Genomic DNA, 13,808 nt, shown 5'->3' with positions numbered 1-13,808 from the left:
CTAAGCTAATTAAAATATAGATAATCTCTCATATAAAGGTTAAGGAAAGATCCTTGTAGAATGATGAAAGGGGAGGGAGATTGTTGTTAATGGAAACAAAGATAAAGAAGATTGTGCAAGTCTAAGACTGATGATTCTTCTAGAAATCAGTTGGAAAAACTTCTTGGCACTTTTGATACATGTTTTGAGACTTTGGAGAAGTCGTCTCTAGTAAAGGTACAGACATAATTTATGCAACATTGATATAATAAATTATGCTTTCTCATTTCAAAGGACCAACATCATTTGATAGTGCAATTACTCATTTTTAGGAGGCTATATCAACTAGATGTATGATATATAGGTTGTGTATAAACTTCTCTTTACATGTTTTTGATATAGACAAACTCATTGAGGAAGGAGAAAAGCATCTTGTAGAGTTATCAATGAATTTGATACAGTCAAGGAAATGCATAAGAACGTGTAGCTAAAGTTCTTAAAATCAAGATAATATCAAGACACTTGAAGTTGAGAGATAGAGAATGAAAGGAAGATTCATAGATTTAGAGATTTTGGTTGTTTACAACATTGATTTAGTGTAGAGATATTTGATAGAGGTAGTTAAGGCCTATATGTATTTTAGTCTACCAAACTTTCATTGAGCTTGAAAAGTTAGCATATGCTACATGTGGACATATTTAGATTTTGGAAAGTCTTAGAAGACTTGATATGTAAACTTTGCAGCTCTTAGGAGCAACTTTTTAGATGTATTCAAGTTTTTCTAATATCGACATAATATTTTGTATATATGTAAATAGTTTAAAAGTTTTTGATACTTGTCATTTTGATTGGACAATTAGTCATTTTTCACTAAGTGTTACCATCAATACCAAAGGGGGAGATTGTTGGCAATAGGCACTTGATAATGCATGGTATGTTGTCATTGATAACAAATCCACACTTATCTCTTAGCCACCTTATAGGATTTTGGTCTATCAATTATTTTGTTGATGAAATTTGACTAATTACAAAGAAATGCACAAGATACATGCATATGATTTTGATCAATATGAATAAAGCTTAGATAGTTTCGATATGTGCAACTAGATTCTCATAATAGACATATTAGAGTGCCTACTTTGATCATCACATTATATAGCATTGAATGATTCCATTGGTAAACTTGGTAAACTAATGAGCTAGTGTATTTTGGTGATTGATCATGTTAGAATCAACTACATATATTATAATATGTGCATAACAAGTTATTATGTGATTATTTAGTTGAGGTATAATAAAATCTACTACATAATTCATTATACCCCTTTTGAGTCAACTACTTTATGTTTTTGCCACAGATACGAGATCGAGTTTTTGGAATTTTGGAGAGTGACATTTAAGCGATAGGATTAGTAAAGAATATGTTGTGTTTGTGTTCTATTATTGATGCAAAGAGGTAGAGGACAATACGAAGATTTTTTATGTTCTTTCATTTGAACTAATTAGGCACATGTGATGCTATATAACAATTCTATTTTGGATTATAGGCCAAACTTGGGTTGTAGCCCAAATGTAATTGAATGAGTTGTTTCTCATTAGGTTGTAGTCCTAACTATTGTAACTAAGCAATGTGCTCTAGGTGAGTGTCAAATGTCTCTTGTCTTCCCTCAAAAACTTTAACAAGGTTTACGATTGTACTTAATCCTTTAACCGAGATAATTACTTCTACAAAGTAATATTTGTGGGTCACAATTCCCACCATGATTTTTTCCCTTAGTTTCTATGATAAAAATATGCAGCTCTAAGTACTTCCATGGTGCACTTTTTATGTTTCAATTTACTTTTCATTTTAGTTTTATTGTGATTATAAAATCAATTTAATTTGGTTCAATGTTTAGGAATACTGATTCACTCCCTGCACCACCCCACCCCCAGCTATTCCTTAATCTTAACAAGGAAGGTGTGCATGCGATTGTGGGTGTGTGACCTGTGAATGGGGAAGAGGTAATATTTTGGATAAGGGGTAATGGTGCCCATGGTCATGGTAGAGGTTGAGATGGAATGAATTGCTGAGGTGTGATCATCTATGTATACTCTGAGTCTGAACTTTATTTGTTTCAATTGAATTTATGTTAAAATTGTTCATCAAATTGGAGAATTTTATGTTCTTTGTGTTTAGGGTAGACAATGTACCTTTTGGGTTGTTCTAAATTATAATGCACTTTGATTTGACACTCTTCTCATATATGTTGGGGTGGTAGATTCTTGTAGGACTTTGAGAGGTCTGAGAAGTAGTTTTTATTACGTACTTAGTTATTACATTTCATATTGATGTGATTGTGATTATTATCCTTTTCTAAATAATTTTAAATATTTTTGACATAATTCTAAAATCACCTTTATTGAAATATAATAAAAGCATAATTTATCTTTATTAATAAGAATCAATTAAATATATTTTTACTTGTTTAATAATTTAATTTTTTTAATCAAGAGAAATTCCCAAGATAGTCTAACCACCCCTACAATCTCAAACATTAACTATTCTCCACACAAAATAATATTTATATATATATACAAATTCATAATGTCTTTTTACTAATTAGTTTATACTTTTACAACATTTTAAAATCAAATTATAAAAGACAATCTTGATGTTCCTCTCTTAAAAACAACATATACTCATAGAAATGTACGCACCTTTTAAAGATTTGCCACAAAATGTATTAACTAGAGATACCATCCTTTTGAGTTTGTTTGGAGGGTGATTACTTTGAGAGATCATTATTATACTTGCCATAGGCAATACTATTGCATTTAGTTTTTGCAAATGTTCAATTGACTTTAACGAATCACATCACTTTATTTATTTTTCTTTCTAAACAACTATAGTTTTTACAAAGTTTAAATTTATATTAATATATCTTTTGGAATAAAAAATCTATTTATTTGCACTTTGATTGGTTCAAACCAATTGATGTTATAGGGATTCTTTTTTTTGGACTTCCGTCATATTGCATTATTTTTGGCAAGATTTTCGATGCCTTTCTATTGCTTTCAAAAAATTTCATACTAACATAATAATGTATATAATTTTAAATGAAAAATATATCTCAAAAAATGAAAGCATTAATATTTGAATGGCTCCAATAAAAAATATATATTATAGAGGATAGTGTGAGGGGAATAAACTAAAACAATTGTAATTAAAATCATTGAACACTATAAACTTATAAAGCAATTTCTTTTAGGTAACTAGAATTACCATCAAAACTTTTGCAGTGTAAAATTTGAGACACATAAATTAATAACAAAAATTTGAATTATTTGATGTAGAATTAAATTACGCACAATTAAATGAATAAATTTACTTCAACATTCTTAACATTTGTTTACCAATAATTTTATTATTTCTAATGTTTTTGAATTAAAAGCAGCCAAAACTAGGGGGTTGGCCCTTAAACAGTCACACTGGTCAACTGCTAGCAAAATACCAACCACCAAAACTACCCCCTACCACTTAACAAAACAAAAACATAGTTTGGAAACATAATTAAAAGAGTATCAACAGGCCTAACATACATACTGCCTATATTAAAACTAGAAAAGCTACAAAAAATTACAAACAAAGGCATAACAACCTTAAACCCAACCAAATTCAACAACCAACAGATAAACAACATGAAAAACCAGAAGGAGAGAGCCATTAATGCTTCTTAGCCTCCTTCCTCCGTAGGAGGATGTTTGTCCAATCTTCCGCAAGGAAGTCAAACAACATTTTGGATTCCTCTTTTGGCAGATCTCCCTCCATGTCTTTTAGTAGGTTAAGTGTGGTGGCAGCGGCATGTGTCACTTTGACAGTGAACTTTGTCAACAGGCACATTCTTTCTTCCAGCACATGAATTCTTTCCCACACCTCATTGCCAATCATCCTTTTCATGTTGACCTCTTGCATGTCGCAGAAAGTTGTCTGCCCGCACCATAGTAACATCCTACATAATCAGGGGGGTTAACATTATCCTTGGAAAAAGCCCTAATAGGGGAGGAAATCGTTATAGGGGAGGGCACTCTATCCACTGTTTCAAGGAACTGGTCCTGAGTTAAGTCCACACACCCTAGCCCAATGGTGGCCGAAACATGCGACACCTCCTTCATCTCCTTCATCCCCTCTCCCGAGCCAAACCATGAGGAATCCAAAACCTCCTCTTCCTCCTCCTCCATTCTCCCCACCCTAAAATTTGATGCCTTCTCTTTCAACCTTCATTTGGGATGACCCGTGTCTTCCGAATCTGACTCCTCTTGCAAGGCCCCAGGTTTCAATTTCCTCTTAGCATTAGAATTTTTTATCCTCCCCGACCTCCTCCTACCCCCTCTCCCCTCCTCCTCCAACTCCTCTTGTTCCTTCTCTTTCCCTTTATCCTATCTCCCTTTTTTCCCCAAGGGGGTGGGCTTCAATGCAACAAGGGACCTGCTAGGTGAAGGCTATGGGGTAGGGGCTCTGGGACCCATGATCCTAAGGGGAACTAGTTGGGGCCGGGGGTTGGGATGGGAAGGAATATCAATCTCCATGATCCTAGGGGGAACCAAGGCGAGGTGAAATTGATACAATCGGAACATTAGCCCTTGATGTAAAATGGTAAAATGAACACCCTTCCTCATTTTTTCCTTTACATTAATAACTGTATCCATTAATCATGCAATAGAAAGAACGAAATAGAAATTAAATCACAGTGTCAAAAATGATTTAGGAGGGGAAAGTGGTAGTAATAACAGACACCATACCTCCCTTCCAGAGTAGGTACTTCATCAACATCAAACAAACCCCATTCCATGGCTCAGGGAGCTTCTCCTGCATAAAACCACCTCTATGTTGAATAGGTTCCTCCCCATCCAAGAAGAAGCATTGTAGACTCGCTTCATCAGCCACCCTTGTCACCTTTTTCCATTTCATTCCCTTCATAGCCAAACCCGTTGCCAGAGAAATGATTTCCTCATAGATGTGAAACAAAATGCCATTTATTATGACTCTTCAACCTCCTAGAAATTGACAAACTACAAGGAACAATTTTCATTGTGCCCATTTAGCACCTTCATAAATGGAACGAAACCACCTTCCTTCAGCAAGTACCACACCAATGGCTTCTTGGTATTCTCCTTTATCATGGACGACTCAATACGCATAAGGTCGCCACCCATCTCTGCAATTTTCTCTAAACCTCTCTTCTCCTTCGAAACCCATAAGCACTTGCTAAGAATGACTTCACACTTAGGCAAAAAAATAATATCCCTTAAGTAAACATAATGACCATTATTGTTAGTAATTATAATAGTCTCCCTTGTAGAAATTAATGTCACATGTCGACTGCCTCTATCTTTCTCCCAATCTTTTCCATCATTCCCAATGTACACTAACCATTTAAAATTTGAACCTTTTCTCATCCCAGCGTACAAGAACACGCACAAGAAAATCATTAAAAACCCTTTCTTCTCAAACTTCAAAATTCTTTGTTTTTTGGGCCATGCAAATTTATTAATACCAGTACCATTTCCATCACACCTAGCCATCTGTCCTTCATAACTTTGTCCTATCTGCCAACTCAACAATAGGTCACAAAAATTTAAAATAATTCTCTAGCTAGGATTCATCATGCTAAATGTCTTGACTCACTAAATCTCTTATCAAATTTGGCAAGGCATTAAATTCCCTCGAACATCTTAGTCCCTTCACATTTAGGCTTAGCGCCACCATACCATCTGCCACACTATTTTCCTCCTGAAAAATATGATTCAAATCGAACCTATTTAAAATAATTAATAAGTGTTTGATGTCTTCTATCACACATTTAATGGCCCATCCCTCCCTCATGTCATCTTTAATAGTTTCTATGATGATTTTTGAATCACCTTCAATCTCCACATTTCTCCATCCCACACTTATCACCAATTTTAAACCCTAATAAAGAGCCATCACTTCTACAGTATTATTAGACATTTTCCCTAGCTATCTGAAATACGCCAACAACATCTTGCTCTTGCTATCCCTGACCATTCCTCCTCTCGCGAACCTTCCTTTTTGGCAACACCATCAAGATTGAGCTTAACCCAATTCGCAAGCGAGGGTTTCCATCATGTCCTTCTCCCAGCCAACATATTGGAATTATTAGTCTCCATTATCCCCTCCTCCAAGTTCCAACCCTTGGCCACTCTAACATCCAACTCGCTAGGGGGGAAAACCGATTTTCTCCACTTGCTGCAACTCATATTCTCAACCATAAGTTTGTAGATCTTGTCTAGAACAACCTCCTCATTTCTCTCTCCATTCCTAAACACCCTGTTATTTCTCTCCTTCCAAATATCCCTACAGACATGGTGGGAAATAACCTTCCACAAACTGACAAGGAAGGGTTGGGCAAAGAGGCCTTGCCAATTCTCCACAAATTGCACCAGATCCTTGTTAAAGACCCAGTTCACCTCCAACTTCTGTAAAGGCCTCCCCCAAACATTAGAAGCATAACCACAACGAACGAACAAGTGGGTAATATTCTCCTCCTCCTCCTTACGCAAATAACATCTATTGGATAATTGAAAACCCCATTTCATAAGGTTATTAATAGTGAGGTTTTTCCCATGGATGGTGGTCCACCAGAATATATTAATCTTTGGGATTAAATGATTGAACCATATATTCCCCTAGTGATTAGGTTTCAAAGTTTTGTCAAACATTAATTTGTAAGTAGATTTAACAAAGAACTCCCCTATCGAAATGGCCTTCCAAATCAACTCATCATTATGATCCATTCCCGAGATTCTGTACCCTTCTAGTAGAACATTTAGCTCTTCTATCAGGCCCCCTCTAACTAGAGCATTATGTTGCAACTCCACCCTTTTCCACTTCCTCCATGGGCCAACAAAATCAGCAACCATACCTCCCCCCTGCTCCTGGAGGTGGTTCCAAAGGGACCCATACTTCGCTCTTGTTAGCAATTTATTAGTAAACCATAGACTCTCCCAGAAGTTAATCTGATTACCATTACCCACCAGCGCTACCTTACACCATCTTTCAAAAGGGTTCTGTTTTTCACAATATTTCCCCAAATCTTAAATCCCATAGGGAGATTACTTCTCTAGGTGCAGTGAGAGAATTTCAGATTCCCTAGGTACTTGGCTTTCATAATATTGCACCAATTGGCTTCCTCCTTCATCATTTTCCACCCCATCTTGGTGAGAAGCACATTATTCAAATCAGCTATCTTCCTTACTCCCAAGCCTCCTCTACTTTTAGGTTTACAAATTGTATCCGAATTTACTAAACTTAGCCTATTCTTCTCACTTCCTCCCGACCAAAGGAAGTTACGTTGAGTTTTCTCCAATTTCTCTGCCATACACTGAGTAATTTTGAACAACGATAGGAAATACACAAGTAACCCTTGGAGGGAGGAAATCAAAAGTTGAACCTTACTCGCACTACTCAGAGTTTTACGTTTCCACCCAATCAACTTCTTTTCCATCCTCTCCAGAATGTAGTTCCAAAAGTTGTTACTTACATCTTTCACCATCAAGGGGAGGCCCAGATACATGTCCTATAACATAGCAATATTACATTCCAAAATATTTACTATCCTTCGCTATATATCAAGGAGGGTGTTGAAGAAGAACACCTTACTTTTGTCCAAATTAATTTTCTGTCTCGCGTTGACCGCATATATCTCCAGCACAGACTTCAAAGCTTTGGCTTTGCCAACCGAGGACTCCCCACTTAGGAAGGTATCATCCACAAACTGTTGGATCACCTTTGGTGGGAGCGTGGATGCAGGTTTAATACCTTTAATTTCCCCCTTCCATCTTTTTCAAGAACGCCCTTCACAGGTCTTCAACAAACATGATAAACAAATAGGGAGAGATAGGGTCACCCTGCTTTAGTCCCCTCTCCCCGCCGAAATTCCCCCAAGACAAACCATTCACCATCATTGAATAGTTGACAGTTTCAACCATTGATTTAATCGTCCTTATTATTTCTAATGTTATTCATTAACCAATATTTTAATTATCTTTGGTGTGATAAAAGAAATATAATTTATCATATTGAAGAGTAAAATTTCAAATTTCATACATATATTTTCCTCTTTTATTTTTTCATACCTCGAACTTTGCCTCTACAATACATTCTTATTCCTCGGAATCAAACATCCTGCACAAAAAACCATAATTTGAGCAAACGATGGACAGTTGGAGCTCCAGTTTGTGCCAAATTTCCACCAAATTCAATGAGTCACAATTAAATTAAAACATAGCGAAGGAAATGAGCAAATAAATGTATTTTACTAAAATAATTTGAAAATACAGAATCAATATTTAAAAAAAAATTATGATAACCTTTAGTAATCCTACTGTTAAACTTCATTATTTAATTTTTAATTAATACCGACAGTCACTTTCCATTCATACCCACGCTCTCATTTACAGATAGTTTTGTACTGTGCCAAGTAAATAAATGCATTACAATTCAAAATATAAACTATTATCTTCCTCTTCTCATCTGACATATTCCATAGATTACAGCGAAGCCATGCTGATAGAGCCGTTTGCCAGGTTTCAAAAACATAAATATGGTGCAAAATCCAAAGCTAGCAACCACCGACAATTCTATTGTAGGCTGTTCGGCTCTGTGAGCATGGCGCCATATCCCATGCATTCTCTATTCTATTTTGAGTATTTAATAATGTCTTCACAGTCCTCATTACAACTCACACCTGCAACATGCTAAATGCAGTGGAGTGAAGCTGCCTACCACTTCGATCTATATACTTTGTTCTTATTTTGCATCTGGGTATTTCATGTGGTTACCATGTGCAATCATGCAAAGTAATGTCATGTGTTCTTAGCCCTGGAGTGGAAGACAAGAATTTTCTTATTAGTAAGTTTATACAACTTTCCGAGTGTAAGAAGAGTCCATTGGCTTGGGGTTCAATGGAGAGAAGACACATTTTCCAAGATAGGTCCATTCTCTGTTTCGTCTTCATCTCTGTTTTCTGCTGGTTGTTCTTTGCTCAGACCTGTTCAGGTGAGTCTCGCTCATTAAACATTAGGGTTTCATCTCTTTCTGTGAAAGAAAAGCCATGGATGTTGAAGCTATCGATTTAGTGTCTGAAGAAATCATATGTATTTGCATTTCCTTTTGGAGAAGCTACTATTTAATGTGAGTTCAACTAATGGGTAGTGTCTTCCTCTGAAAACTCTATTGATTTGAAGTGAAAATACATTGTGATTATGTAAATCTGTGAGGAAAGCATTAGTGTGGATTGAAAAGACATTTTGGGTATGTTAAAAACTTAATATAAGAGAAAAGCATTAGCGTGAAATCATATGTATTGCATTTCTTTTTGGAGAAACAAAGATTTGATGTGGGTATAACTAGTGGGTAGTTCTTTACATAGATTTGAAATAAAAATGCATTGTGAGTGTGTCAATCTGTGAAGATAGCATTAACGTGGAATGAAAAGACATTGTGGGTATGTTAAATCTCCGAATAAAGCCATCAGCTGACTGTTAAATGGAAGTACATAATGTGTATGCTAATATGTGATAAAGCATTAGTGTGAAATGAAATGAGACGTTATAATGCCGTCCAGGAGACTGTTCAAGGGACCAAAAGAGCCAGTTAAGTAGCCTGGGTTCTTCTTTTTGTTGTGGATCCTTATTAGGAGGCTAGCTGTCTTGTGTAATCTTGCCTCTTAATAAAGTTTGGTCATGCTGCCCATCTGTATGCCATCTTTGTACTCCCGAACATCTTTATATGGGGCACACTCTTTTGACAAAGTGTCATGCCGTTTCCACCACTCCTCAAAGATTCACTCTTCCCACCCTTCTTTAGGGTCCTTCCATCTACTAGTTCCACATCATAAATGATGAGAGCTGATGAAAGGACATTATGTGTGTTGCTCCTGCACTTAACTTTGTTCTCTATGTGTGTGCATTTTCTTGAGCTGTTGGAGGGTTTTAGAGGTTATGTGAGCGTGGGTTTATTTATTGTTGAATGAAATGACATTATGGTTATGCCCGGTGCACCTCTTTGTTCATCACGAGCATTTTCGTGAACTATTAGAGGATTTAATGGTTACCTGTAGGTTAAATTAATGGGGGTTTCTTTTCACAGGAGCTCCGTCTCAGGTTTCAAATCATGGTGGTCATGAGGAGATGGCAAGGTTGAGGAGGCTTTTGGAGAAGGAAAGAGAGAGCTCTGCTAGCAGTTTAGGACCCGTTTCTAGCCCAAACAAGAGCGGCAGTTACATTGCTCCTTCGCCAGGGTCAAGATGGAACAGCAGAACAAAGGCCAAACCCCTTGCAAGTGCCATAACAGGGCAAAGTTGGTGTGTGGCATTGAGCAGTATCTCAGATCAGAACTTGCAGGTAGCCCTGGATTATGCGTGTGGGGTTGGGGGTGCTGACTGTACGGCAATTCAGCAAGGGGGCAGTTGCTTTCAACCTGATACTTTAGCTTCTCATGCTTCCTTCGCGTTTAACAGTTACTATCAGAAGAATGGGATGGCTCAAGGAACCTGTGATTTTGGCGGGTCTGCAGTAACCACGTCGACAGACCCAAGTAGGTTACACTTGAGCTCGTGACATCATTTTTTCTTTAAAGATTTAGGAGATGACAAATGATGTTTTTCTATGCTTTTGCTGATATTGAAATCGATAGAAACAGGGTCTGATTTCTTGTATGTAAGCAATTTGTGTTTGTCGAGGCTGTTGTTGCTCTTGTTTGATAACACATGACATCTGAACAAATCTGTTTAGAATGATTTCCCTTTCAAGATGCCTTTTAACGTTGAGACTGAAGTGTCATTTCAAGGACTTCCCCTCCTAGTACTCCTTTCAAGCCCACAAAGTTTTAATATCAGTTTGAAAAATCATGGAGAACTAGGATTTTAACCTAGGACCACACTTTGGCTATTTGGCTCGTTCCTTTCATAAATTGCTTCTTTTGGGAGGTGTATCCATAGCTTTCAATACAAATTCAGGTACACATTTGATCAAAGTCATACTCACATAAGGTCAGCTGGGTTGAAGTTGAACTCCTTAAGACAAATCCTCAAAGTTATTGCTGGGAAATGAATAGAGCACTTCTATCATGGAGGAAAGTTTTGTTTCATCAGAGGCTTATTTTTCATATATCTTCAAGTAAATATTGGATCAGGCTCGTCTATCACCATTTGATCCAGTCCACCTTAATATGTCATGTTCAGAAGATAAGTCAAAACTAGGGTTTGTTGGGCATGCTCATGCCACACTTTGCATGTTTGCTTGTTGGGAAGTAGGCTACATCCAAATGAAAGAAGAGCTGGTCCTATAAGTGGGGGGCATTGGCTCATGAAAGGTCCTAGGTTTAGAGACCTAGCTGGTCCATGCAAGCTTCATATGGTATCAGAGCCAATCCCAGACTAGGAGCCCCAAACATTCATTCTATCAGAGTAGAAGCCCCGAACATTCATTCTATCAGAGTGGCATACCAGGGGTGTTAGGAATAAGCCACATCAGGAGCTGGAGCTGGTCATATGGGGGACCAATAGCTAAGTGGTCCTAGGTTTACATTGATGCTGAATCATGCAAGCTCAACAATGCGATGGTTTGATGATGAGAAATCACAAGAGTGCTAAATTGCAACCCGATCCAAATGAATTTTCTTGTAAGGGTGAAATGATATTCTTTAATGCCATTATTGTATCATTATATGCTCATATTTGTCTGACTTGTCTCACTTAAGGGTCGGTCCGAAGGGCCCAGTAGCTCAGTGGCAGAGTGCACTCCAGCAGCAAATAGGTGGTCCTAGGGTTGGAACCTAACAGATCCATGCAAGCTCAACAGTGCGATAGTTTTATGATGTGAAATCTGAAATCTCAATGGGTGATCAATTGTAATCTGAACCAAACAAAGCTTTTTTGTCTGACTTGTCTCACTTAAGGGTCGGTCCGAAGGGCCCAGTAGCTCAGTGGCAGAGTGCACTCCAGCAGCAAATAGGTGGTCCTAGGGTTGGAACCTAACAGATCCATGCAAGCTCAACAGTGCGATAGTTTTATGATGTGAAATCTGAAATCTCAATGGGTGATCAATTGTAATCTGAACCAAACAAAGCTTTTTTCCAAGGAGGGAAGGATACTCCCTAAAGCCAATTATAGTATCAGTATGTGATCAATTGCAATCTGAACGAAACAAAACTTTTTTCCAAGGAGGGAAGGATACTCCCTAAAGCCATTATTGTATCAGTATGTGCTCAAATTTGTCTGACATTGTTGTAATGGTTTTGTTTTAGAATTATAGAATTAGATTGATATGTTTCAAAATTTGAAATTTGTAATGGTTTTGTTTGGCATATGTATAGGTATATGACATTCCAAACTTAATGTCTATTTTTAAGCTGCATATATAGATACATACACATATACACACTCGTACATACATATATATATTTGTATGAATGTACCAAAAACATACCCACCCCCCTGCAAAGGTTTCTGCTGAACCAGTGCTTCATACCCACGTACCCGTACCTGCCCCCAATTCGGCAACTTGGATATTTTATGCTAAATGATTTTTCTATTGAATGGTGCTCATGTAAAAAAGTATATGTTGTCTTTGTGCTACATGATTTTCCTATTGAATGGTGCTGTGATGTAGAAGTATATTTGTTCTTTGTGCAACATGAGTTTCCTATTGAATGGTGCTGAAGTAGGAAGTATATTTTGTACTTAAGCTATACCTGAAGGCTGACACCCATCTGCGGATTTTGTGATCACAGGCTATGGCACCTGCCAATATTCCCTAAGGTAAGCACCTATTAAGTTTGGGTGTTCATAATTTTTTGCTTAATGATTTTTTGGTTTGGTCTTAATATTGTTGCTGAATGTTTTCTCGCAGTGGAGGTTTATCACTGACGAACACTACAAGTACTACACCGGGGACAACTGTGGGTTTTGTACCGCCATATGTACCAATGGATGGAGCACTTTCAATCATTATCAATGTGGAGCTTTTGCTATCATTCACATCTGCGCTTGTGGCTGTACTAGTATTTTCAGATTCATTTTAAAAGATTTGATGAAGCTGCTTAATTGTATTCAGCAAAATTTTGTTATCAGTGCAGGGAAGATTGCTTATGTTTACAGGGGGTATTAATGGTCCATGGGCACAGCTTAGATCTCATTCAGTCGGGGAATTTGTTGTAAATGGAAATTCAAACTTTTGAAGTTATGCTCCCAAGTATTGTATGGACTGTCAATTTCATTTATCAGTCCCTTGTAATCTGAGATAATTGTTATATTGCTTACAAAGACATGGGATTAATCTACATTTTCTAATCCTCTTTTTTCTTGCTCTTGGGCGTACTGTTAGGTGCCTCCGGCATGGAGTATGGACAATCCTATATAATTATAATTGATTTGTAGGCACAAAAATAGATTGTCTCCCCAATAGTGGACTACAAAGATCTATTTGCATGTTCCTTTTCCTTTGCAAAACTCAAACTCCTATCTTTTTCAGGCTATATGTAGTATATCTTTTTCAGTCGATGATTTTTTTTCCGAGACAGACATCCTGAATCGTAGAAGGCATTTAAAGGCAGAAATCCTAGAAGAGCAAAGGGACATTCTATAATTAAAAACTCTTCTATTTAATTCTTACAGTGGATACTGTTCAAACAGTGAAAGAGGTAATCCAGTAGTCCTGTGAATGATATTCTATATTTTTGCAATTTAAGTTAGAATGGTTGTGAATGAGCTTGTCAGTAGTCCTGTTTTCTCGAGTATAAGGGCCTTTGATTGGTTAGGGGGGAA

At 37.1% G+C, this 13,808-nt stretch overlaps 1 protein-coding gene across 1 annotated transcript; it reads left to right on the top strand.

Moving 5' to 3' along the window:
• Positions 1 to 8,522: 8,522 nt before the first annotated feature.
• LOC149555234 (uncharacterized) lies at positions 8,523 to 13,307 on the top strand. The gene is made up of 4 exons (XM_089829320.1): positions 8,523 to 9,040; positions 10,133 to 10,579; positions 12,776 to 12,803; positions 12,895 to 13,307. The coding sequence occupies exons 1-4, from the start codon at positions 8,845 to 8,847 to the stop codon at positions 13,064 to 13,066; spliced, it is 843 nt and encodes a 280-aa protein (XP_089685446.1). The 5' UTR covers positions 8,523 to 8,844; the 3' UTR covers positions 13,067 to 13,307.
• Positions 13,308 to 13,808: the final 501 nt, after the last annotated feature.

The sequence above is a fragment of the Cupressus sempervirens genome, chromosome 5, assembly GCF_028749045.1.
Source record: "Cupressus sempervirens isolate cs-2001-9-10 chromosome 5, ASM2874904v1, whole genome shotgun sequence".
Lineage (NCBI taxonomy): Eukaryota > Viridiplantae > Streptophyta > Pinopsida > Cupressales > Cupressaceae > Cupressus > Cupressus sempervirens.
This window is presented reverse-complemented; position numbering and strand designations above follow the sequence as displayed.

Bases quoted from the DNA above. Each gene is read 5' to 3' on its own strand.
- LOC149555234 (XM_089829320.1), top strand. From the start codon at position 8,845: ATGTCATGTGTTCTTAGCCCTGGAGTGGAAGACAAGAATTTTCTTATT. The intron at 9,041-10,132 runs GTGAGTCTCGCT...TTCTTTTCACAG, and splicing joins CTTTGCTCAGACCTGTTCAG to GAGCTCCGTCTCAGGTTTCA. The intron at 12,804-12,894 runs GTAAGCACCTAT...GTTTTCTCGCAG, and splicing joins ACCTGCCAATATTCCCTAAG to TGGAGGTTTATCACTGACGA.